Source organism: Oryctolagus cuniculus, chromosome 6 (genome assembly GCF_964237555.1).
Source record: "Oryctolagus cuniculus chromosome 6, mOryCun1.1, whole genome shotgun sequence".
NCBI lineage: Eukaryota > Metazoa > Chordata > Mammalia > Lagomorpha > Leporidae > Oryctolagus > Oryctolagus cuniculus.
Genome location: NC_091437.1, coordinates 123,364,493 through 123,392,128, shown reverse-complemented (window position 1 = coordinate 123,392,128; position 27,636 = coordinate 123,364,493). Strand labels below are relative to the sequence as shown.

Here is a 27,636-nt window from a genome sequence, read left to right as displayed (position 1 = left end):
CACTCTGGTGCAACCAAGCAACTAAATGTGGAATGAAGTGTGTGCTGTGGGTAACTTGCAGAAGTGTTCCTAGAGGAGAGGGGGCACGTTCTTTCAACTGGCTCAAATGCGGAAAGGAAGTTGCTAGCTGGGGCACTTGTCTTCAAGCATGGCAAGAAAAGCCACAGTTGGGAGTGAGGAGGAGCAGTGTAGCAGGAAGCCGGGTGCCTGGCCCTGTGCAGGGTCACACCAGCCCTGGACTGCCTTCCCAGACTTTACCCCGTGAGAGAAACAGACTCCTACTCTGCCTAGGTCACTACTGTTGGGGGACACGTAAACTAAAGCATATGCCAGGCGTTAGTCTCATTTCTTTAACCTAAAAGGTGACACATGGCAAGTGACACATGGCTCCTGCTGGCAGAGTCATGTTCTGCTAAGACGATATAAACACAAGAGGTTTCCCACAGTGAACACCGTGTGTCACAAACATGAGTATTTTCAGAGGTGTCTGACTCCACAGATTTGAATTCCCGGTGGTAAGGCCTATACCTTGCATTTCAGGGAAGAGAAAAAAAATTAAAAACAACAAAAAAGTAAAGCTGCCTTTTGACTAGCGTAGGATGCAAAATGACTGACAAAGTCCCTTCCCACAAGAGAACTATAGCAAGCAATTTACACAAAACAAAAATGGCTTGTTTTATTTACAATACTCAAAGCATCTTACAAATAACATATTTGCATTCCCTAAGTCTTTTGGAAAGTAATTCCAGTTTGTGCAATCAGTTTACAGGAAAATCTTAAGACATCTATTAGATATCTTAAAACTAAATTCTAAATTTTGAAAGATAGTTCACACTGTGTTAATAGAGGACTGCTTTTATTTATTTAAGAAAAACTAAACTCTGTTGTTATATATTGCCCTCCAGTATCTTTAACCCAAATACAAACCGGATTCCCCTATGAAGTTATCTTTAGATCTGGGTGAATTACTTTGACCTCCCTTCCCCAATAAAATGCATGCACAAAGTAAACATGGTAAATTACATGAATCACATTTTACTTCAATCCCTTTTTTTTGGACTCTCTCAACTGTTGTTTTGTTTTATTCAATACAGGGCATAAAAAGGTAGGATTCCAGTGTGGAGAAACCCTAAAGCACTACAGCTCCAGAACAGGGCGGGCATTCCCCAAGTATGTGGAAGAAGGCCAGGATTCAGGGGACTTCAGTGGCTTCCTGGCAGGCCTTGCTTACTAATAGGAACCAGGTCCCTCCCCCAGGCCTCACAGAGCCTGGAGGGGCCAGGGAGACCCCCACTGGCGCTTCTGAGAGCATCAAACCTGTGCCAACACAAGACAACACTCTCCTTTCTCCCCTCCTCCTGGGATCTCCACCTAGATCTCACTGCCTTCCGAGCTGACGGAAAACAGGTGCCCTGTTAGATGTCAGAAACTGCTTCGGTGTTAGGGAAGGGTCACACGAACACCTAAAGAATAAGGACCAACACTTTCTAATTGTCTAAGAGTTTGTATCTCACACATTGGGAAAGAGAATGGGACTAATTTTATCACTCATACAGCTGCCATCTCTTAAAATATAAAATCCATGCCCTGCTTAGTTCTGAGCAGAGAAGGGACAGAGCTACCTCTGTGCTGGATCCACCCCAAGTTCATATGTGCTTCATCTCCACAAACATACAGCTTTCCTTCAAAGATGGTGTTTTTAACACCTGGCACAGGTGGCTGAATGGGGAGATCCTAAGCTGCAGAAATAAAGCCCAATGTTTGACACAGCCACCGGATAAAAGGAATGGTGAGGTAGAGTTGAGAGAGTTCAATTAAACTTCTGATCATCGATCTTTTGGCACATTCTAAAATTATAGACTCCTTATTAAATTCTCTTTTGTGATACCATTCCAAAGTACTGACAACTTAGGAATCCTCACATCTATTTAAGAAACGTCTGTGTAAAGCTACTGGAATAAAGTCCTTTGAAAAAATCCTTTCCTGGCACTTTAGCTATTGTTTTCCCCCGTATTGAAGCAAATAAAAACAATACTATCCATTTGCTGAATTTATTTAAACAAATCGATTTAGAAATACCATAAAATTAAACAAAACCTCCGACATGTAAACATACCGCCATGTTCCTGAAACAGATGTTAACACCTGATAAAAGTTAACCCTTGTGAGGAAAGCCTCTATTAATAAGGCCAGTCTTCAGCAAAACTAAAACCATTCTGTTTCTTTAGCTTTCCTGGTCTGACAATGCAATATCATAAAACCACAATCAAAGACAACGCTGGATGGACAGATCAGTACCATTGGTTACAGCTGTTAAACAGGTTCATTCTTGGCGCCACATAAAAACAAGTAAGCCAATCACATCAAATAAATCATGGCTTTTTTTCTTTATCACAAGTCACTAAGTGATGTTAATTATGGTCCTTGTCAAACACGTTTGGTAAAGGCTATTTACAGTGTACATGGCTGAGCATGCACTATTTATAGTTACAAAGATACCTGCCAGTTTATTACAATAGAATTACACAGTGCCTGAAAATGGTGAAACATCTCACACATCATTTAAATCAATACAATTTCAAGCAGGAAACGTTCCTTATTTGACCACAATTGCAATAATTACATGAAAATTCTTATAAAAACACGAATCCTCTTCAAGAAATTGATGCATATTCTACGTACTACAGGTTAAGGCAGTAAAAAAATGTATTCCTGATAACTGGAGGTCTTGACAATGTCAATTAAAGCTGTCTGACTCTAGTTTTCATTCTCCATCATATACTCAAAGTGTGTGAATGATTTCAATTTTAAAGTCAAAAAATTACTAGCAACTAAGAGTTGATGCTGGAAAGAAAAGTAACTGCTAGGGAAAGGAAAAATGTGAGCTGGATTTTGCCTGAAAGTTTTCAAATCATAAACAAGAGCATTATTTGTGAGTCTGAACCTTAAATGTATATAAAAGAAATACATAGTTTACCTTTAATTTAAAATATACTGTACTTTGAACAATTCAAGTAATGCAAGACTATCAAAAATAACTTCATAAGCCATACAAGTGTCAATTGCATTTTCAATGTCTGAATTAAGAATATTTTAAAAATTGTAAACTAAACCATGACAGTTTAGTTAAATAAATGATAAATGACTTTTTATTTGCACTTGTGATTCTTTTAATACAAATTGCTACCAACAAATATGTAAAGATATGGCAGATTATGCATTTGATCAAAGCACTTTGATTTAAGCATAAAATAGATTCAAATGGTGCAAGTTCGTGCATAAGATCCAAAGAGTTGCCTGCTAATTTGAAGGCAATCCTTCTCTAATCAGAATCCGTTATTCCTCAGCTGCAGATGAGATAGGGCACAATCTGTTGTAAACAGGGCACTGTTGTAAAACCAGGATAATATTCTTAAATTAAGATCATTCTCGTTCAATGAAAAGACTTTCCCAAGTGTCTTCCAGCACTGTATGTAGAATATTCTGCTGACCTCTTAATTTCATAAATTAACTTTTCTTTGATTCCATTTTTACGGTGGTTGTGTTCACAGTTTTGTTTTAAAAATTGGTTTAAATTTATATAAAACTCTGTACATGTCCACAAATTATTGCATAAACAGCATAATCTTCAAGACAGTGTTTGCAAACACATGTCCAATACAGGGAGAGAAAAAACATTCACGTTTCCCGTCTGGCTTTTTTCTTCTTTTTTATTTGTTTGGGAGATTCCCAGTTAGTTTCAGACTTGGCTAAAGGAAAAAAGGGGGGAGAGGAATAAGGAAAGAAAGAACAGTTAGGAGGATGGTAAATATTCTTGTGTTTCAATAACATAGAAGTACGAATGCTGAAAAAAATGCTACAAAATTCTCAGACTTCATGTTTAAGTTTTCAAGTCCTAGTTACATATTTTTAAGTTACTCTGTTTGCCACTCTTTTCAAGCCTGATGTATTATTAGGTTTAACCACATAGAGCTACTGATATTCAACCAGCTGCCACCAAGAAAAGCCGCCCTTTAATACTGCTCATTCTAACTACTGAGATAAAACGGAGTAGAAAACAATTTGCATCCAGACTGACAGGCAGGCAGGTGCCAAGTCTGCTCTGTCCCTCACAACTAGTCAGTCAGTTCATGTGATTTCAAGGAGTCCGGCATTCGCAAAGGAAGGAAGGGCTGGACTGTGAAACCATGAACTTCCTAGATCAGAAACTGAACGTTTACACAAGGAACATGTAAACTGTACAATACAAGAAGAAAAAGGTACAAAGGAACCAAAAAGAGGATCACTTACGCTGGGAAGGAGGCACACTATTTTGCTTCATATTTGACTTGGATTTATCTGTCTCTGATAGCATCGGTGGCACTTGGGAAGAGCTCTTGTCTGAATCATTCTTTGATAAGCTAACAGATGGCTCGGTAGAAACAGCAGGTGGAAGAGTCTTGATGGGCTATGTTGAAATAAAGTTATCTCAATTTTTTTTGTGAAAATTTCAAATAAAACTAAATATAGTGATATCAAGAAGTTGTTAACAGCAAGTAAATACTAAGATTTCTAAGATTTATCAGCAGTAACACTGTAACTCACGTCTGCCCTCTAGTGACAAAACCAAATAAAACATTACCTACAATGGGACTGCAGGCTGAGATAAAAATGAAAGCATAAAATCAGAAAAGTCTATCGAGGGGTTGGCGCCGTGGCTCGCTAGGTTAATCCCATATGGGTGCCAGGTTCTAGTCCTGGTTGCTCCTCTTCCAGTCCAGCTCTCTGTTGTGGCCTGGGAAGGCAGTGAAGGATGGCCCAAGTGCTTGGGCCCTGCACCAGCATGGGAGATCAGGAGGAAGCACCTGGCTCCTGGCTTTGGATTGGCACAGCTCCGGCCATAGTGGCCATTTGGGGGGGGCGAACCAATGGGAGGAATATCTTTCTGTCTCTCTCTCTCTCACTAACTCTGTCAAAAAAAAAAAAAAAAAGTCTACTGAATCTTAAATAGGTGAAAATAATGCCATTTTCACGTTCTTTTACATTTGCTTGCTTCATTATAAATGGCATGATTTTATATTTGTCAGAGATTCAATGGTATCATCTACTTCCCATTGAACTCAAACCTTTTTATTTTCTAGGGCTGGTGCTGTGGCTTAGTGGATAAAAACCACTGCCTGTGGTGCTGGCACCCCATATGGGCGCTGGTTTGAGTCCTGGCTGCTTCACTTCCGATCCAGCTTCCTGCTAATGCTCCTGGGAAAGCAGTGGACTATGACTCAAATAATTGGGCCCTTGCACCTATGTGGGGGACCTAGAAGAAGCTCCAGGCTCCTGGCTTTGGATCGGCTCAGCTCCAGCCATTGTAGCCATTTAGAGAGCAAACCAGCAGATGGAAGACCTCTCTCTCAACTCTGCTCTGCCTCTCTGTAACTCTGCCTTTCAAATAAATTGTTTTAAAAAACCCATTTTTTTATTTTCATTATTTTTTATTTATTTGAGAGGAAGGGAAGAACGGGGATAGGGAGAGCTTCACCCACTGGATCATGTCCCAAATGACTGCAACAGCCACGGCCGGCCTGGGTTGAAGCTTTCAACCCAGGTCTCTCACGCAGATGGCAGGAGCCTAAGTACTTAGGCCATCACTGCTGCCTCCCACGGTCTGCTTCAGTAGCAAACTGGAGTCAGGAGTCAGAGCTGGGACTGAACCCAGGCACTTTGGTGTGGGACAAGGGTGTCTTATCTGTTAAAGAGTTTTATCCAAGCTGGCAGTGAAATTAGAATGCTCAGGGCAGGACCTAGATTCTTGAGCCTTGCTTCTCCCTAGCCTGGGAGCAGAAAGGAGATAAAACAACTTTAAATTTGCTTCACTGAAGCGATACTTGGAGTGCCTTGAGGGTATGAGATGAGTAGATCATTTCACCCTAGAGCTCTGCTTGTGAGCATGATTCTGCCCACGGAAACCAGGGTGAGACACATTTCTCCTCTTTCAGACTCCATGGGTTCCAGAACAGGAAGCGGGCATAAGAAGAGGAAACAGTGTCAGTCATGGGAATTGCTAGTGTTTCTTTTTGCTATTTCAGGTATCTGAAGCTGTATTTGTGTTGCTCAATTTCTTTATCTTTATGCTCCCTGTATTTTACTTCATATCCTAAAGCTTTATTACCTATTTTTTTTTAAATTTACTTATTTATTTGAAAGGCAGAGTTATAGAGAGGCACAGGCAGACAGAGAGAGAGAGATCTTCCATATGCTGGTTCATTCCCAAAATGGAGGCAACAGCTGGAGCTGGGCTGATCAGAGGCCAGGAGACAGGAGCTTCTGCTGTGGGTGCAGGGGCCCAAGGACTTGGGGCCATCTTCTACTGCTTTCCCAGGCCATAGCAGGGAGCTGGATCAGAAGTGGAGCAGCTGGGACTCGAACCAGAGCATGCCCATATAGGATGCTGGCACTTAGATGGTGGCTTTACCCACTTTGCCACAGCACTGGCCCCTATTACCTATTTTTTAATCTCCTTTCCCCTCTATTTTCTCATTCTCTTTTTTTTCTTTTTAAGACTTTATTTATTTATTTGACAGGTAGAGCTACAGAGAGAGAGAGAGAGACAGAAAGGTCTTCCTTCCGTTAGTTCACTCTCCCAATGGCCACAATGGCCGGAGCTGCGCCGATCCGAAGCCAGGAGCCAGGAGCTTCTTCCAGGTCTCCCACGTGGGTGCAGGGGCCCAAGTACTTGGGCCATCTTCCACTGTTATCCTGGGCCACAGCAGAGAGCTGGACTGGAAGAGGAGTAGCCGGGACTAGAACCGGCGCCCATACGGGATGCCGGTGCCACAGGCAGAGGATTAACCTAGTGTGCCATGGCGCTGGCCCCTCTCACTCATTCTTAAAATAGATTTATTTGAAAGGAAGAGTTGGAGAGAGAGAGAGAGATATGTCTTGCATCCACTGGTTCACTTCCCAAATGGCTGCAATGGTTGGGGGGCAGGGCCAGGCCAAAGCCAGGAGTCAAGAGTTCCTTCCAGGTCTTCCAAGTGGGTGCAGGAAATCAAGTACTTGGGCCATTCTCCATTGCTTTCCCAGGTGCATCAGCAGGGAGCTGGATTGGAAGCAGAGTAGCCAGGACTTGAACCAGTGCCTATACAGGATTCTGGTGCTGCAGATGGCAGCTTAACCTGCTACACCACCGTACCAGCCCCATCACTCATTTGCAATAAATCAGAGAGGGACTCAAACATTCTTTACAAGATGACTTCTGAAAATGATTTAAGCAAAATATCAAAATGTCAAATAACCCCCTTCTACTTACAATGAATCCTATGATACAACTGTATCCTTTTATTTCAAAATTACCTTAGGGAATTAGATAAAATCCAAATAAGCATGATTAAATCACTGTTTTTCATACAAGACTGTTAACAAGCTGTTTCACTAGATGTGTAAACTTCACAAAGGCAAGGCACAAGCATTCTGTCTGTTTTGTTATCTGTTGGATCCCAGCACCTCAAGCAGTGTGGGGCATACAAATGGTTCACAGCATTTTTGGAATAAGAAAATAAATGAATTATGCAACTCTTGTAGATTTTAATATATTTTAATACAATATTTACTCAAAAGATTTTGATTTCTTCAGGGCATTGGCCTAGACCTTTTATAAAATAGTCCATGTAACCGTCATTATTTTTCACAGAAGGCACATAATTCAAAAACATGTCACCAGGACTAGTGTTGTGTCGTGGTGGGTAAAGCCACTGCCTGCGACGCCTGCATCCCATATAGGTGCTGGTTTGTTTCCCAGCTGCTCCACTTCTGATCCAGTGTACTGCTAATGGGCTCAGAAAAACGGGAAGATGGCCCCAAGTGTTTGGGCCCCTGCACCCACATGGAAGACCCAGAAGAAGCTCCTGGTTCCTATCTTTGCCCTGGTCCAGCCAGGGCTGTTGGGGTCATCTGGGGAGTGAACCAGCGGATGGAAAATCTCTGTCCTTCCCTCTTTCTTTGTTACTCCTTCAAATAATAAATAATTCTCAAAAAAAAAAAAAAAAAAAAGGTTACCAAATTTTAAACAAATGTTACTTTCTGGAGGATGAACCTGTCCTATTATGAACAGGCTTTGGGAAAAATACAACAATTTACATTTTTCCTAAGCTATCTGTCCTTTACATGTACAGATATTTAGAAGAAGAAAATACAACATAGTATATGATACAGTACAGTAGTCCCCCATTCTCTGTGGGGGACACATTCCATAGGCTCCAGTGGATGTCTGAAACAGTAGATGGTACCACTAAGCTTTTTCCAATTTATTCATTCTCTAGATCTTAGCAATCTCAGCATATTGTTTTCTTTCCTTAACTCAAGAACTTTCACCTTTTCATTTAAGTAAGCACTTTATAGCTTCCCTTTGGTAGGTCTAAATTGCCAGCATCACTACTCTCGTTCTATGGGGCCATCATTAGCTAAGGACTACCTGAACACAAGCACTGTGATATGCTGACATTCAGCTGATACCAGGAGGCGCTAAGTGATTAACAGGGCATTGGTACTTGCAATGTGGATATGCTGGACAAAGGGATGAGAGTGACTGTCCCTGGAGGGATGGGATGGGATGGATGGGATGAGTATTCCTCAGACTACCCCAGAATCATGCTCCAATTTAAACTTATGAAGTGTTTATTTCTGAAATTCTCCAACTAGTATTTTTGAACTTTAGTCAATCACAGGTAACTGAAATGGCAGAAAGCATAATGGTGGGTAAAGGAGGACACTCCCATATAGTGGCTTTGAGTTTACTGCTGGTAACATGACCTTGGGCAAGTTACTCCACTTCTCTTGCTTTATTTACATAATGGGTCCTATCTTTCTCTTGGGGATGTTTTATAGACTAAATTAGCGTATTTAAAATGTTTAGCACAGTGCTTTGATAAAATACTAGTTAAGATACAATTCTCAAGTCAACAAAACTTTATTTCCAAGAATTACCTGACTATTTTTGACGAGTACTTCAGGTGGATCACTAGTGCTTACGGTCTTCGAGGAAAAAACCTTTTCCTGTTTTGGACGGGATTTAGAGGTATTCACTGGAAGCTCTTCTCTAATTTCTTTTTCTAATTCTTCTGTGTCCTACACACAAAAGTATTAGATAATATGAATTATTTGCTTTAGTAACTAAAATCTATTACTGTCGCTCCCCCTCTTCGCGGAGGAACGACACAGGACCCTGCGTTGTTCTTTTGTCTGCTCGGCCCTTCCCGGGTTTGCTGCTGGTTCTTCCCGGGTTGGCTGCCGTCCCTCCACCTCCGTGGAGGGGCGGGCCCCCTGCCACTTTCCCCACTTCCGCGGGGGAGTGGCACACCGCCGGCCGGCTTTCTCGGGGGTTGCTCAGATGTTATCCGGATGTCCCCCTTAGATGTTCCTGGTGCATGTTGTCTCTCTCCTCCTTTATAGTCCTCTTCCACCAATCCCAACTCTGCTACCCAGATGCCGAGTACGCTGCTCTCCTCCAATCAGGAGCAGGATCAGCTCCTGCAGGTTATTGGTCGAACTGGAGGCAGCTGTGTAAAAGCTGTTTACTCCTCTCCCAGCGCCATATTGTGGGAGAGCAGATGCATAGAATAAGGCTTAATTCCAGTAACTTAGTCTAGTCCGAGTTGCTCCCCACATATTACTGCCCCAAGGAAATAACTGCATTTTACAAACTGTCCAAACAAGTTAAAAAGCATATAAAATAACAAAATAATTACTCAAAATATTTATAATATATATATGTACATTGGAATACACATTCATTATTCCATGCTTTCCCCAGAGTTAAAATGTCAATTAAAAAATATATGGGGCACATATTGTGGAGAGGCAGGTAAAGCCACTGCCTGTGATGTCAGCATCCAATATGGGCACCAGTTCAGGTCCTGGATGCTCCACTTCTGAGCCTGCTCCCTGCTAATGCTCCTGGGAAAGCAGTGGAAGATGGCCCAAGTGCTTGGGGCCATACCACCCACATGGGCGACCCAGATGAAGCTCCTGGCCCAGTGCTGGCTGTAGTAGCCATCTGGGGAGTGAACCAGAAGTCGGAAAGTCTACCTCTCCCTCTCTTTGTAACTCTAAAAATAAAAACACACACACCAAAATGGGAACTGTTTTAATTTAAACAGACCAACTCAAACAGAATAAACTAAGCTGGTATATTTTCTGTTAAAAACAAAAGTATACAATGAGGGGTGGATATCTGGTACAGTGCTTGAGGCACCACTTGTGAGGCCTGCATCCCATACTGCAGTGCCTGGGCTGGAGGCAGCAGGTCAATGATTCAAGTAGTTGGGCTCCTGCTACCTATGTGGGAGACCCAGATTGTGTTCCAGGATCCTGGTTTCAGCCTGGCCCACACCTGGTTATTACGGGCATTCGGAGAGTGAATCAGAAGATGGAAGCCTCTGTTTCTCTTTTTGTAACTCTCTTGCATGTGCTGTCTTTCAAATAAATAATCTTTTAAAAAGCACATAATGAACTAGTCATGTTTGAACTGAGATTTTTAAAAAAAAGCATTTCACTAAGTGACTTCTTCAAGGAATGAAATATTTCTATGTAAGTGAAACTTCTAGATAGACTGAGTTTACACAGTAGAAAGGATATAGACAGGAAATTCCAATTTTAGCCCTGCCACAGTTTAGCTATTTTCAGGGACAAATCAGTTATTCTGAGCCTCAGTTTCTTCAACTACAAAATAAAATTTGTCTATATGATTTCTAAGGTACTATCAAAGCGTCAACACTTCCATTCTTAGTCTTATAGAATTTTAAGTAGTGTTAAGCACTTGAGTCATCATTTGCTGCTTTCCTAGGAGCATTAGCAGGCAGCTGGATCAGAGGTGGAACAGCCAGGACACAAATTGGTGCCTGTATGGGAAGCTGGTGTTGCAGGCAGTGGCTTAACCTGCTGTGCCACAAAGCTGACCCCAGAAAATTTCAACAAAGTAATTCTAAAGCACATTATATGCATGTATGTGAAAAATAAACACCACTGTGAAATGAACTATTCTTCAGCAAACACATACATTTAAATGGCTGTAGTTCTTTTCTTTCTTTCTTCTTCTTTTTAAAGATTTATTTGGGGGCTGGCGCTGGCTGTGGTGCAGTGGGTTAACGCCCTGGCCTGAAGCGCTGGCATCCCATATGGACGTCGGTTCGAGACCCGGCTGCTCCACTTCCTGTCTAGCTCTCTGCTATGGCCTGGGATAGCAGTAGAAGATGGTCCAAGTCCTTGGGCACCTGTACCCGCGTGGGAGACTGGGAGGAGGCTCCTGGATCCTGGCTTCGGATCAGTGCAGCTCCGGCCGTTGCGGCCATCTAGGGAGTGAACCGTCAGATGGAAGACCTCTCTCTCTGCCTCTCCTCTCTCTGTGTAACTCTGACTTTCAAATAAATAAATAAATCTTTAAAAAAATAAAATAAATATATAAATAAAAGTTTTGAAAGGCAGAGGCAGAGAGAGAGAGAGACAGAAAGTCTTCCACCTGCTGGTTCATTCCCCAGATGGCCCCAATGGCTGGAGCTGCGCAGATCTGAAGCCAGGAGCTTTTTCCAGGTCTCCCACACAGGTGCAGGTGCCCAAGGACTTGGGCCATCTTCTACTGCTTTCTCAGGATACAGCAGAGAGCCAGATTAGAAGTGGAGCAGCTGGGACTCAAACTGGTGCCATATAGGATGCTGGCACTACAGGAGGTAGCTTTATCCACTACGCCAGAGCGGTGGCCCGTTTTTCTTTTCAACTACCGGCTAAGATGATCTTAGAAGTTTCTTTTCGAGAGGCACCAAGATGGCAGAATAGGGAGGAAGCTTACTGTTCTAGTCCAGGGTAAGATAGTAAAAAAAAAACATGGACAGAGTGCAGTGTCAGGGAAGAGTTTGGGAGAAAATGGCTGAGCAAACTCCATGAAAATTAGAGGGACACTGTGGATCTACATGAAGGGTGTGGACGCGCTCAACTGAGGACCCCAGCAGCCGAGAGCCTCAGCTCCAGCTTTGGAGTGAGGTGAGACCAGACTGCAGCACCCCAAGCCACTGGCAACAAAGCTGCAGAAGAGCCTGGAATGAGCTCTGGCTTGGAGCCCTGTGGGGTTAGTATACTTGCCAACATAAAGGAAAAATAAAGGAGGCACGCTTCTCTTTCCCCTGACCCCCCAGCACCAGTGTCCTGTAACTAGCTGAGTGGGCAGGCGCCATTTTGGACATATATAACAGCTGCGCCAGCTTGTGTCTGTACCCAGCAACCAGCTGAGAGGAGACGCCTGAGGCAGGCTGGGAGAACTGACAGGGAGCTCTGTGCTCATGACTGTGGGAGCTTTGCGTGCTAGGACTGTGAAAACACTGTGGCTGCATGTAAGGGCACAGGGCTCCTTGATTCCCTGGGGAGGGTCACTGCCACCGAGGACTGCACGGATCCTTTGCATGGTTTTTGTGGTAGCGTGGATGAATGTTGTACCCACTGGGGCTAGGACTCAGGCATTGGTCTCCTTGGAGGAGAGGCAGTAAGCATGAGACTACGCCAACAGAGCTGAACAAACCTCCCCTCTGTTAAAAAAAAAAAAAAAAAAAAAAAAAAGATTTATCATGCCCAATTTGAGAGTCACCTTGGACACTCCCCTCACCCTGGAGCACTGACCAGAGCTCCCTGGCCACACCCAGCACACATCTCAGGGTATTCACTGAATGAACAGACACTCCACTAGGCCATCACAGGCAAAAAAAATAAACCAACAAGTATCTCTACAAATGCCTGAAAATAAATGCAGCAATTCAAGAAACAAGAATAAGGAACATGACGTCCCCAAAGGAATACAACACTTAATACTAGAATGTGAAAATGAAGAGACTGAAGGAATGCTAGAAATGGAATTCAAATATTGATCGTAGGATTCCTTAGACGTAATCAGAAGTGAATCCACAAACTAAAGAAATCCATACATGAAATTAAAGAAAATTTTTCTTATGAAATTGAGATTTTTTTTTAAACTTTTATTTAATGAATATAAATTTCCAAAGTACGATTTATATAATCAAGAATGCATTTGAAATATCTGGGATTTTATTTATTTTTGGATTTTAGCTATACTTTTGATGAGGTTTTAGAGCAATAAACTTTTAATTACAATATGCTATACTGCTTAAAATAGATTGCAATTTTTCAAATGTTTTCAACTTTGATGTCTTATATCTCTCTCATTTCTCTCATCTGTGCCCCTCATCTCTAACAACAGTACATCATTTTTTCACAATATCAGCAGTAGGTAAGTAACAAATGTTTGCTGTTTCTATATGTTACCTGTGCAAGAGAGTTATCTTCACCTTGCTTCTTCTTTTTCTTTTTTTTCTTTTTAGATTTTCCGCTTGGAAGAGCTCCCTCTCCCTTTTCTTTATCATCATCTGAAATCTGTGTAAAGCAAAAATTTAAAGTGAATCATGCTGTTTCCATTATTCAGAATTTATGAATTAAAATTTTATACATTAGATTCAGTCTTTATCCCCTAAAATGTAAATAAGAATAATAAGTAATAAAACCTGATCAAAACTTACTTACATATTAAAAAAAAACAATGAAGGAGCCAACATTGTGGTACAGTGGGTTAAGCCATCTTATACAATGCCAGCATCCCATGGGAGTTCTGGTTCTAGTCCTGGCTGCTCTACTTCTGATCTAGCACCCTGCTAACGCACCTGGGATCACAACAAAAGATGGCCTAAGTATTTGGGCCAAGGCCACCCACATGAGATACCTGGATGGAATTCCAGGCTCCTGGTTTTGGCCTGGCCCAGCCCCAGCAATCAAAGCCATTTGGGGAGTGAACCAGTGATGGAAGATCTTTCTTTGTCTCTCTCAAAGCCTCCACTTGCAGTGCCAGAATCCCATATAGGTGCTGGTTCTAGTCTCAGTTGCTCCTCTTCTGATCCAGCTCTCCGCTATGGCCAGGGAAAGCAGTAGAAGATGGCTCAAGCGCTTGGGCCCCTGGACCCACATGGGAGACCCAGAAGAAGCTCCTGGCTCCTGCCTTCAGATCGGCTCAGCTCCAGCTGTTGTGGCTATCTGGGAAGTGAACCAGTGGATGGAAGATCTTTCTGTATCTCCCTCTTTCTGTAACTCTACCTCTCAAATAAATAAATACAATCTTTAAAAACAAAGACAATTAGACAGCTATGCAAATCTCAATTCTAAAAATTCACTGGATAACTAATTCTGTTTTATTTTGGAGTTCCAATGCAGAGCTACTACCATTAAAATATAATTTGATCCTGTTAAGAGAATGAAATGACAAGTTATAGGGTGGAAGAAAATATCTGCAAATCGTAACAGTTCCCACAAAGAACTACTATCTAGACTACATAAACAACACTCAAAATCAGCAGTACAAAAGAATACAATTAGAAAACACACATAAGACATGAAGAGACATTTCACCAAGAATATATACAGACAGCAAAGAAACATATGGGAAGACGTGCAAGACCACTAGCCATGAGGTAAATGAAAGTTAAAACTGCAATGTGTTACCCTTATACACCTGATAGAATGGGTTAAACAAAAAAACAATGACAACTGCACATACTGGTTAGGATGCAGAAGAACCAGATCACACAAATATCAAGCAATACAGTCACTTTATGAAACAGCTTGCATGTTTCTTGAAATTTTAAATATACAATTGCCACACTATTCAGTGATTCACTCCTGGGTATTTGTTTTCAATGTGTTTAGAAGCCTTATTTTATAATAGCAAAAAACTGGAAACAACCTAAATGTCTTTCAATAGAATTAAGAACATGCAAACTGAGGTATACCCAGGCAATGGAGTTATCTATCACTCAAAAGGTTCACATTAGGGATATACACAACAGATTGGATCTCCAGAGAATTCTCCTGTGATCAAAACAAACAAACAAAAAGCAACAACAAAAAACCACGATACCAAAAGGTTATATCATACAATTCTATTAATATAACAGTTCTGATATGGAAAAATTAAGAGGTAGGGAATAGAATCCTGGCTGCTGGGACTCTGGAAGGGATGAAGATCAGAGGGAAGAACGTGCAGCCCTGGAAGGTAACATGAGGGGCTGGGGGGCTGGTGCTATGGTGTATTGGACTGACACTGTTTGTGATGCCAACATCCTTTATCTGAAGGCTAGTTTGAGTACTGGTTGCTCAACTTTTTTTTTTTTTTTTTTTTTAAAGATTTATTTTCTGAAAGGCAGAGTTACAGAGAGAGAGGTCTTCTATCCACTAGTGTACTCCCCAGATGGCTGCAGCAGCTGGAACTGTGCTGATCTGAAGCCAGGAGCCAGGAGCCAATGGCCTGGAAAAGCAGTAGAAGATGGCCCAGGTCCCTGGGCCCCTGTACCCATGTGGGAGACCTGGAAGAAGCTCCTGGCTTTGGCTTGGCTCAGCTCTGGCTGTTGCAGCCATTTGGGGAGTGAACCAGCAGAGGGAAGACCTCTTTCTCATTCTTTCTCTCTGTAATTCTGTCAAATAAATAAAATAAATCTTTAAGAAAAAAACTTTAAGACAAGGGGTACTATGAGACATTATTGTGATGGAAACATTCTGTATCTTTTTTTATTTGAAAGGCAGAGTTATATACAGAAGTGAGGGGTAGTGGAGAGGGACAGAGAGAAAGAGAAAATGAATCTATCTATTAGTTTACTACCCAAATGGTTGTTAACAGCTGGGCCTGGACAAGGCTGAAGCCAGTAGTAAGGAACTCCATAAAGGTCTCCCATGTGGGTTGCAGAGGGGTCCAAGCAGTTGGACCAGGACCACCTTCCACGAGACTTTAGCAGGGAGGTAAATCAGAACTGGGGCAGCTGGGACTCGAACCCCACTCATATAGGATGCTGGTGTCCCAGGCAGCAGCTTAACCCACTGTGCCACAATGCTGGCCCCTGCATCCTGCATCTCGACTGCATTGGTGCTAACATCTGAATTGTGATTTTGTACTATGGTTTTTCAATATGTTACCATTGCTGGAACTGGGTAAACAGTAGAGGAGATTGCTCTGCATTACTTCTTACAACTGCGTATAAATCTATAATTATTTCAAAATAAACGGCTTAGTTAAAATTGAATGTGGGGGGCTGGCATTGTAGCACAGTGGGATAAGCTGCTATCTGTGATGCCAGTATTCCATGTGGACACTGGTTCAAGTCCCAGCTACTCCACTTCTGATCCAGCTCTCTGCTATGGCCTGGGAAAGAAGTGGAAGATGGCCCAAGTCCCTGGGTCCCTGCACCCATATGGGAGACCTGGAAGAAGCTCCTGGCTCCTGATTGGCCCAGCTCTGGCTGTTGCAGCTATTTGAGGAATGAATCAGCGGATGGAAGAACTCTCTCTCTCTGACTCTGCCTCTCTGTAAATCTTTCAAGTAAAAAAAAAAAAAAAAAAAAAGAATTTGAGAAGGAACGTTACTGAAAGTAACCTGCATGCCAAAAATATGTCAAATTAGGACTATTAATATAATAAGTGCTCACAATGATTCCTTTTCACATATACTAGGTAGTTGAACTATTTTTTTTTTAAATTTATTTGACAGGTAGAGTTATAGACAGTGAGAGAGAGAGAGACAGAGAGAAAGGTCTTCCTTCCACTGGTTTACTCCCCAAATGGCCGCTATGGCCGGCGCGGCGCCGATCCAAAGCCAAGAGCCGGGTGCTTCTTCCTGGTCTCCCATGCGGGCGCAGCCATCCTCCACTGCCCTCCCGGGCCACAGCAGAGAGCTGGACTGGAAGAGGAGCAACCGGGAATAGAACCCGGCGCCCACATGGGATGCTGGCGCCGCAGGTGGAGGATTAACCAAGTGAGCCACAGTGCCGGCCCGGTAGTTGAACTATTTTAAGATTTATTTATTTGAAAGGCAGAGCTAGAGAGAGAGAGAGAGAGAGAGAGAGAGACAGACAGAGAAAGAGAGGGAAGGAGAGACAGAGAGAACTTCCACCTGCTGGTTTAGCTTCCAAATGGCTATAATAGCTAGAGGTGGGTTGATCAGAAGCCAGGTGCCCCATCCAGGTCTCCCACATGGGTGCAGATTCAAGCACTCGAGCTATCCACCATTGATTTCTCAGGCACATTAGCAGGGAGCTGGACTGGAAGTGGAGTAGCCAGGACTCGAACTGGTGCCCATATGGGATGTCAGCGCTGCAGATGGTGGCTTAATCTGCTGTGCCACAGTGTCAGCCTCTATAGTTTAACTTTCTATGGAAAAGTGCTATTTCTTTACTCTCAGAGGTGACAACTTAGATTCCTAGATTACCTTACTGGAAGAGATGTCATGGTTAATTGCTATTTCTCTGCTAGCATCAATAGCAATTATGTTGAGATTTCGATGATCTCATGAACAATCAAATAGCTTTACAGAAGTTGATAGCAGATGGGAAAAAAAAAAAAAAAAACCAACAAAAGTGGGCACAACAGGCAGGGGTTTGGCCTAACAGTTCTAAGATACTCATGTCCCACACTGGAGCATGCAGGTTTGATTCTTGGCTCTGGCTCCTGGCAGTGGTGATGGTCCATGTGATTGAGTTCCTGCCATCCGACCTGAAAAGAATTCGTAGCTTCCTGCTTTGGTCTGGAGGATCATCATGGACATTTATGGAATGAACCAGCAGATAGGAGCTATGTCTCTGTCTCTTAAAAAAAGAAAACAAAAACAAAAAACAAAACCTGGCCCTAACTTGGCTAAGCAATTTTAGTTGGCTGGCATTGGTGGAGAGAAGTATTCACAGATGAAACCCCCACATGAATATATGCATCCTATTAAGGATACTCAGGTCACAAGGACTTTCTTTGGTTTTCTTCTGAGTCTATTAGAATCCAACCAAACAAGAAATGTAGTTCTCCACAGCAAAATAGTATTTTTGTTAATGGCAAGAAGGCGGAAAACAACCTTGTATCAACCTTTTAACTCATATAAGAATTAATACTTTGACAACTTTATTTTTGGTTTTGTAAAAAATTTATTTTTCCATTCCCCAACTGATGGGTATTTAGATGGCATCCTGATTTCTGAATATATTTAGAAAAATAATTGCTATGATGTGTGATAAAGACTTTTCTTCTTTGAAAAGATTTATCTATTTATTTGAAAGAGTTAAAGAGCTCTCCAACCACGGGTTCACTCCCCAACAATGGCAAAGGGTGGGCCAGGCTGAAGCCAGGAGCTTCACCCAGATCTACCATATGGGTGTCAAGAGCCCAAGTATTTGGGCCATCCTCTGCTGCCTTCCCAGGTGTGTTAGCAGAAAGTTCGACTGGCAGCAGACAAGTTGGGTTTGGAACTGGCACTGTGATACAGCCAGTGGCTTAAGCCACTGTAACACAACATAGGCCTCATAAAATCTTTACTACATTCACTGGTTCAGTTTGATTTTGGTGATCCGGCCCATTGGAGAAGCGAAGTTCCAGTGGAGAAATAAAGACTTTTGGTTGTATATTTACTAAATGTTCAACAGCTATTTGAATGATAGTTGTGTGCTAAGGGGCTGTACTAGGAAATTTGCATAGGCCCAATCTAAAACCTTTTTCCCTTTTCAATTTTCACATGCCCTGTCAACTGTCTCTCTCTATATTTATTTATCTGTTCTCCTTGTACCTCTCCCTTTCCCTGGTCTCCAAAGCTGAGAGGTATTCTATGCTACTGAAGGTTCAACTTCTACTTGTGCCTTTGGCTTCCTTACCCCCAATACTGACTGTCTCTTCAAGAACATCACTCTCTTAGTCAATCTTCTCTCATTTATAATCAACATTTTCCTTTGGATTCTTTCCTTTCTCTACAGATATACTAAAGCAGATGCTGACAAATTACTAATTCTGGCTAATGTCAATTTTTAGAAATAAAGTTCATTTCTGTATCACCAATGGCTGCATGTAGCACAGTTAAGCAGCTGCATCAGACTGTGTGGCTTTTTCAAAGTCTGCTGTATCTGCACTAAAATCTCTCTTATCATAACATCACAAACAACCCCCCTCAACAAAACCCTTCCTGATAGCACATGCTGTCATCTGCTACTTCTCCATTCCATCTAGACTTACTTGCTATGACTACTTTTTTTTATGTTTTTTTTTTTTTTTTTAAAGATTTATTTGAAAGGCAGAGAGAGAGAGAGGTCTTCCATCTGATGGTTCACCCCCCAGATGGCCACAATGGCCAGAGCTGCGCTGATCAGAAGCCAGGAGCCAGGAGTTTCTTCTGGGTCTCCCACATCGGTGCTGGGGCACAAGGACTTGAGACATCTTGTACTGCATTCCCAGGCCATAGCAGAGAACTGGATTGAAGTGGAGCAGCTGGGACTTGAACTGGCACCCATATGGGATGTTGGCACTGCGGGTAGTGACTTTACCTGCTACGCCACAGGGCCGGCCCCTACTTTTTTTTTTTTTTTTTTTTTTTTTAAAAGGCAGTTAGAGAGAGAGGGAGAGGGAAGTAGAGAGAAAATCTTCCATCCATTGGTTCACTCCCCAAATGGCCACAATGGCTGGAGCTGGGCCAATCTGAAGCCAGGAACCAGGAGCCTCCTGGTGCACTTGGGCCATCTTTCCCTGCTTCCCAAGCACACTGGCAGGGGGCTGGATTGGAAGTGGAGTAGCTGGAACTGGAACTGGTGCCCACAGGGGATGCAGGCATAGCACTGGCCCCTATGGTTATTTTTTATTCCTTATTCACTCAGCTCACTGCAATACGGCTTCTAACTGTTCTAACATACCAGAAAGCAAATCCAGTGCTATTTTTCAAGCCTAATGTTACTAGTTTTGCTCTGCAGGTCCTGATGCTGTTGATCACTGTCTCCTTCTTGACAAGCTCATCGGCCTCAGCTTCTGTGATCCAGAACTCTCCTCCCTTAGTCTCTTTCATTAACAAATAAACAACTACCAAGCCCTTCCACTCACTCACCTTTTGATCATCAGGAATTGATTCTTGAGACTTCAGAAGTGAAGCTCTTTCTTCATCTACCCAGTTCCCCCATTCTTCTGCTGGTGCATTCCAATCAGAGCTGGGATCAGCAGAAGACAGACCATCTAAAATTTAACAGTGCTGATTAGGTATCTATCATTTCTGCCATAATCTAAAATGTAAAAACTAAAAATTCCTTATATTAAACTAAGCTGTGATTTTAAACTTTTGTTCTTTCTCCCAAACATTATAGCGCTAAAAAAAAAAAAAGAGCCAAAAATATGATGGTAACAACCTTTCTCCAAATTCTCCTGGGCTATATGTTTGGTTGTATGGAATTAATATACTCCAGTAAATTTATTAATGAACCATTTAATTTCACTCTCCCTGTTCTTTATCAGTTTCCTGAATTTGCATTCCTTTCCCTGTCCATCTGCTACTTTGCCCTGATCATCACATTGTTGTAACTGATTTATTTTATAGGTTATGGAACTCATAATCACCAATATTATACTCCCCTGTCATTTCACATCTCCTCCCATCTATAAGCTTTTCAAGATTAGGTTCTTCAAATTCACCAGGTCGTGACAGAAAAACAACTTCTTCTTTTCTTTTAATATGTAACCTGTACAGATTATTTCAGGCTCTTTTTATCTGAACATCCCAAAGTATTTGAATCACTTTCAGAGCATCAGTCATACTAATCTTTAAAATACATTTTATTCTAGATTTCCTCTAGGAGGTACTTTTGTTTTTTATAAAAGATGACAGAGCCTGGGCTTTATTTTCAAATGGTAAACATGCTGTTCTAACATTGCTTGGCTGAAAATTCCAACCATTTCCCATTAATACCTAATGCTACTATTGTCTAATATTAAAATTATTTCATAGGCGCTTCAGTCTGTTTCTGAAATTTCTATTCCACTGATCAATTCCTGGGATAGTGCTACACATAATTTAACTCTGTAATACATGTTGGTATCTAGAACAGGGGTGGGGAACGTCTAGCCCCAGGCCATGTAAGGGCTGTGAAATCATTTCGTCTGCTCTGTCAAGACAAAGGGATTTGAAATTCAATAACCCTAAAAACAGGCTAATTTTTCAGCTGATCATTTTGTATGGCCTGCAAATAATGTTATAAATATCCAAATGGCCCTTGGTAGAAAAAAGGTTCCCCATGCCTGGTAAATCTGTTTGCATTACTTTTTTTTTTAGTTATTCATTTTCCATGTGAACTCTATTATTTTTGTTAAAAGGGGCAGTATTATGATATAGCCTCATAAAGACTTCAACATTCATGTTTTGGAATAATATATAATGACGTGGGAAAATACACAAAATTGCATGATATAATCCTGTATCATGAAGAAAATAATCAATATATGTTTAATAGTGGAATTACAGGAATTTTGTTTGTTATTAAACACTATGTACTAGAACACACATACACACAGATAAAAGTATTTATTTATCTGAAAGGCAGAGTTACAGAGAGAGACACAGAGAATCTTCCCTGCACTGATTCACTCCCCAGATGATACAATGGCTAGAACTGGGTCTAGAGAGAAGCCTGAAACATCTACTTTCTCAGACACATTAGCAGGGAGCTGGATCAGAACTGGAACAGCCTGGGCTTGACCTGGCACTTAAATGGGATACCAGCTTACTTGGCTGCACCACAATGTTGGTCCCCATTGGGCTGTACAAAGCCCATGAAATCATCTATTCTGGCCCTGCCAAGATACTTGTAGGTGGGACTCGAAATTCAATAAATCTTCAGCAATTTTTAAGTTGATAATTTTGTATGGCCTGTGAATGATGCTATAAATATCCAAAAGGCCCTTGGCAGAAATAAGGTTTTATATCCCTGTAGGGCGTGGCTAAAGACGAAAGACAGAAGGGGCTGTGGAAACAGAAAAGCTCAATCAATAGATGATAGGAGGATGAAGATTAAGCCAAGAATCTACAGTCTAGTAAAGGGAAAAACATAGAACAAGTGACTATACATGTGAAATGTGTTACCAAAAAATGAGCTCCTTTTTAATTTCTCTAAATTCACGACCAGGAGTAGGTATCCCGAGTCAGTATTACACAGTATTAACAGAAGTTAAAAGCATGGGCATTAGAGTCAAACAGAAGTAATGTGAATATTGTTCCACTACTTTAGTAATAGTGCAATTTTGGTCAAGTTGCTTAATCTCAATGAACTATATACCAACTTCTTGAATTGCTGAGGTTTATATGAGATATATGTAAAGCAGTTCATAGCAATGCAAAAAGTGTTCAATAAGAGGTATCTATCATCTGTGATGATGTTAAAGCCATTTCTAAGCTATAAGGCATATTAATTAAGAATTTACTTTTTACAATCCTGATAAATCTTTCAGTAACATACAATTTGTATGTTTCAAATGTAGAATGATTTCTACAAGTACAAGGGGATGACCAACTGCTCACCTTACACCAAGCATTCATTGACACAACACTGTTAGGGGATTCAGATGCTAAAGCTGTCATTGGCTTTGCTTAAACCACACAAATAAGAAACTCCGATTTGGACAACTGCTGTCTATTAAGCCAGATTTCTAGGATCTCTTGACAGAAAACAAACTACAAATAAATTTAGGCAATTCAATGGGCAATATACAAACGTGTTCATATTCATTAATGGAGTTGTAGGGAAAAAAAAATCTAGTAAACCACTTAGCAGTATTATTTTTTAAAAGGCTCAGAGGGTTGCGCATTTAGCCTAGTGGTTGAGATGCTCGTTGCAATGCTCACTTCCCTCATCAGAGTACTTGTGTCAAGATCCAGCTCTGACTTCTGACTCCAGCTTCCTGCTAATGTGGACCCTGGGAGGCAGCAGTGATAGCTCAAGTGGCAGACCTGGGTTGGGTTCTTGACTTGCAGCTTCAGATTGGTCCTACCTCAGTCACTGTGGATATTCGTGGAGCAAACTAGTGAATGGGGGCTCTGTCTCTCAAATAAATGAAAGTTTTTTTTTTTTTTTTTTTTTTAAAGGGCTTAAGTGGCCTTAAAGTTTGGGGAACAAATATGACCTATGGCTTAGTACCTGTTAGAACACTAACAGAAGCATAAATCTCTAGTGACTTTATAGAAGTCTCATGGTGATTTTTCTATGTTTATTGATTTAGATTGTTTTTTCTTTTAATTAACTGGAACAAATAAAACAACTTTAAAACAGATCAATCAACCTAAACTTGCAAATCTTCACCAGGAGATTGTTCAATGAATAACTCTTAAGATTCATGGGTCTATTGTGCTAATAAACATTCTTAACCACAGTTTCCTTGAAAATGATACACAGTACCTAGTCTTTTCCATATTTAAATAGTTATTTCTCATATCAAAATTCTTCTATGGGAGCTGGTGATATGGTGTAGTAGGTTAAGCCTCCACCTTGGGCACCGGTTCGAGTCCCAGCTGCTCCACTTCTGATCCAGCTCCCTGCTAATGGCCTGGGAAAACAGTGGAAATGGCCCAAGTGCCTGGGGCCCTGCAGCCACGTGGGAGACACAGAAGCTTCTGGCTCCTGGCTTTGGATGGTCCTGGCTCTGGCCATTGTGGACATGTGGGGAGTCAACCAGCAGATGGAAGATCTTTCTCTCTGTCTCTCCCTCTCTATGTAACTCTGCCTCTGAAATAAATAGATCAATCTTTGAAAAAAAAAAAATTCTTCTATGAGTATATCAAATGCCTTCTCAAAAAGCCATTTTTTTTTTTCCAAAAAGGTAAGTAGAATAATGTTTGAGGTTTAAGCATATCATCGCTAGTCTATATTTGGTGTTCATCTACTTCTGTTAAAACTTAAAGCAACATTAGTTTTAATAAAACAAAATAATGTTAGAAAAACATTCTCCAGTGTTTAAACAGACAACATTAATTAACCCTACTGAGAAGATTATTAATTTTGCTACTCAAAGAACACTGTCAACAACAGCAACAGCAACACTGAGTAAATATTTACTATGTATAAAGTAGTGTTCTACGTGCTTTGTAAATATTAACTCATTCAATCCTCTCAAAAACTCTATGGAAAGGAATCATTATTTTTATGGACAAAAAAACAGAGGCATAGAATAGTCATGTAACTTGCATAATGGCAAAGGCCAGGATGCTAAGATTGAAATCCATGTAGCCCACCCTCTCTTAACCATTTCACTAGGAAATAGCCAATTAACTCACTCCTGCATGCCAAGAAAAATTTGATTCTTCATAGAGGTTATAATGAAGTTGCTCCTTTACGGCCATCACTTCAAGCCACAGGTACATTAATATGTTACTCATCTCAATGTAAATGTAAAGCTAAACTTTGTGGCTTAATCCCAAACACTAAATCATGTATTCTACAAATTCAAAATAATAATTAAATTCACTGACCACCAAAAAGTACCCATTAAAAATAGTAATATAAAACATAAAATATGCAGAGAAAATGAGGTTAAAGAGAAACTTTAGTCTTAAAGGAATGCTAATACAGCAAAACAAAGTTGAGAAAGATAGTGTTCCTATCCATAATGCTTTAGGGCCAGAATACTGTGGAAAATCTTTTATTTTTAAAAATCTTTTATCAGGTTTTTCATATTCAAAGAATTCCAATATGTGTAAGATAAAAGTACAGCTATCGGTCCAAGAAGGGAAAGCTGCAACCTTGTTTGCTGTTTCTCTCAGCTTCAACTCAAGGCAGCCCAGGATACCTTATTGTTAGCTATTCTCCTATAATCACTCCTCTTATTCCTAAATGACTCCTCAATTCTATTTTTTCACAGAGTTGATTATTCTTTCACAGCATAGGCTATGTTCTTAGAAAAATGTTGCTTTCATATCTTTGTAATACCTTAGATTTTAAGCTATGTTGTCATTTACAAAGAATTTCCTGTTCATACACCACCACATTAAAACCTCACAAACACCTACGGCATTACATGTGACAGATTATCCACTCCATTTTACACCTCCATCAATGCAGATTCCAAGATCAGTGACAAAGTCCAAGACACATGCAGTGCTACCCTTTAGAGACAGGACAGAAACAGATCTATGTTTCAAACTTCCCTAGTCTTTGGCCAGCAATGGAAGGCATTTCATAATATGCCCTCCTCTCCCCCACCCACCCCTGTCCCAATCGACCTTTCCAGACTTTTCTCCCTCACTCTGCAAGAACTGTGCTTCAACTACAGTGTCACATGCTTACCTCATGATTGCTATCATCACCAAAGCTGTACCAGGTAAGGGTTAAAAGCATGAAGCCTGAACCAGACAGCAAGGTTTGAATCCACCTTCTTCATTTCTAGCTGTGTGGCCTGGGGAATGTTAGGTAACCTTTCTTTGCGTCAGTTTCTTTATGGGAAAAGTATGCAAAGAAATACCTACCACAAATTGTTATAAGCATTAAATGAGTTAATAATTTGCAAATGACTTTACACCAGTGTCTGGCACACACAGCCTACTATTTTCTTTTATTATCATTAACACTACTGAATACCTATTCATAAAGAGCAAATGATAGTCCCTGCTCTTAGAAACAGAAATAAAATATATTATTTTTTTTTCGTGTGTGAAAAGACCACAGTGGTGGAGAATCCCACAGGGTAATAAAAGAAATAGTAGAAAAGTATATATAAAAATTCAGAAGAGTTAATTTTGAGATTTGGGGAAAAGATCCACATAGATAGACACATAGATATCTATTTAAATAAAGATAGTATGACCTTTATGAACATAAAAAACATTCTTTTTCCTTCCTCCATTAAAAAAAAAGACTCTTGCCTTTACTTTTCCTATGTTTTTACTTGAAACTGGGTTAATAAAGTGGTTTTCTATCAGCACAAAAATGTGCACATACCACAAATTCAGTTTTTCCTATATGTTCTATTCAGTCTGTTAAATCATGAGAAGCAGAACATTCATTTAAAACAAAAACTTTTTTAACTAAAAATACTACAGAGCAATTAGAAGAAATGTTGAAATGTTGCCTCAATCATCATGAAAGCTTATTTTGAGTTCTGTAGCTATTCGATAATTATGTTTCTAGTACATTTAGTATTAAATTATATTACACTATGACCTTTAAAAGTGAGAAGTTAGGAGTAAAATTAAAACAAAGCATGAATTCAGGTGCTAGAAAGAAAATTCAGAAAAAAAAAATTGATAATTTTTAAAAGGACATACTTAACCCAGACCATTCATCATCGATATAGGGTTGATTACGGCTAACATCCCACTGATAATCAGAAGTGGTAGACTGAGAAACTGGCTCAGCTGTAGACCCTTAAATGAAAAATGAATGCAATAAAATTAAAAAAGGAATTTCCTAATGATGGTTTATAACAAATTTTTATACTTTCCACATGGAGACTTTACTTTTTAAATTTCTCCTGAAAGAAAAAATTCAGACATTAGAAAAAGAGTAAATTAAAAGAAAAAGTAGAATTGAGGGTAATTTTAGATTAAGTATAATAATCATTTGATCTTATTAATCAGAAATATATTTTCCCTAGTATCAGTTCATTAGATTTTGTCTTTTATAATATACACTTCAAACTACTTATCTATAAGTTTTAAGAAGTCAGTTTTCTTTTTTTGTTTAATGAAAAATTATAGAACACAAAAGAAATCTCTATCACTCATCATTCTAGTCCTGGATGTTTCAGGGTATGCCTATAACTAGAAAATATCTGAGTTAGCTAGATATTTCCTTCTGGCTAAGGAAAGCAACATAAATTAGGTGATTATCTAGAAAGGTGGGCAGAGAGAAGCCAGAGACAAGCGCTGCTGGAGGTTTAGAGACAAGTTAAGTGCAGGTGCATTTAAAGAAAATAGAATGCTGCCTTTCAAGTTTTGTTTATTTACTTATTTTTTGAGGAGGGGGAGTATTTGGGGAAAGATTAGGGATTACACAAGTCCTTTATGAATCTGATAAAGATGTGATGGCCAACTATCTAGAAATTAACAAAAAATTTGCAAATATTCTTTCAGGGCCATACAAATTCATGGGCACCACCTCTAAAACCCTTACTCTATCACCGTACATTCATTTCAGAATGGAAATGTAGAGCATTGGTTCTCCATTCCACTTATAGCCCAAGCATTCTAAATTAGAATCTCTGTGTCTATCAGAGTCCTTAAGTGACTCTGATAATCACTTTGAATTCACAGTCACTGAATTGGTTATAAGGAAATGATATCTGATTAGTATAAAAGACTTCCATCTACCATTTCTTCTCATTAGAATCCTCATTAATTCATATTTTTCTACTTGGTTATTATTAATGATCACACTAGCATTCCACTATTATAACTCTGCCTTATATATACCCAAAATAGTTATACATTTTTCATGTAGATTTTAAACAGAACCCTATAAAACTTATAATAATTAGCATTTTAGCTCCTGAGGAGCACTAGTATATAATGCTGCTTTTTACTATTCTTTCGTAGCCCCTGTTGCTTTCTTTAACTACATGAAGAGAATAGCATCTGTGTTGCACAAAGTCACAAGTGAGGAAAGCAATTAATCTGGATCTTTGGAACTGAGACACAGTCTATGAGATCAGGCTTTGGCAAACTATGATCTGCAGGCCAAATCCAACCATTTCATTTCTGTATGGCTCATGAGCCAACAACAGTTTTTACACTTTTAAATGGTTGGAAAAAAATTAAAAAGAGTAGTATTTCAGAACCAGCCCCAATTATTTGTTTATGTA

The 27,636-nt window shown here is 40.3% G+C and overlaps 1 protein-coding gene across 15 annotated transcripts in view; it reads right to left on the bottom strand.

Annotated features, from left to right (window-relative positions):
- Positions 1–650: 650 nt before the first annotated feature.
- MTDH (metadherin) overlaps positions 651–27,636 on the bottom strand; it is a 72,730-nt gene continuing 45,744 nt past the window's right edge. For 6 of the 15 annotated variants that reach the window (XM_051843933.2, XM_017341596.3, XM_051843934.2 and 3 more), the window contains 6 exons: positions 26,102–26,200; positions 19,910–20,034; positions 13,297–13,404; positions 8,959–9,099; positions 4,291–4,447; positions 651–3,749 (listed from right to left, as the gene is read on the bottom strand). In XM_051843933.2, the coding sequence (XP_051699893.1) occupies positions 3,679–3,749; positions 4,291–4,447; positions 8,959–9,099; positions 13,297–13,404; positions 19,910–20,034; positions 26,102–26,200 (701 nt within the window). In that variant the 3' untranslated portion in view covers positions 651–3,678. The remainder of the gene's footprint in view (positions 3,750–4,290; positions 4,448–8,958; positions 9,100–13,296; positions 13,405–19,909; positions 20,035–26,101; positions 26,201–27,636) is intronic. The other 9 variants (XM_051843935.2, XM_070075341.1, XM_070075340.1 and 6 more) reach the window with 4 other exon arrangements.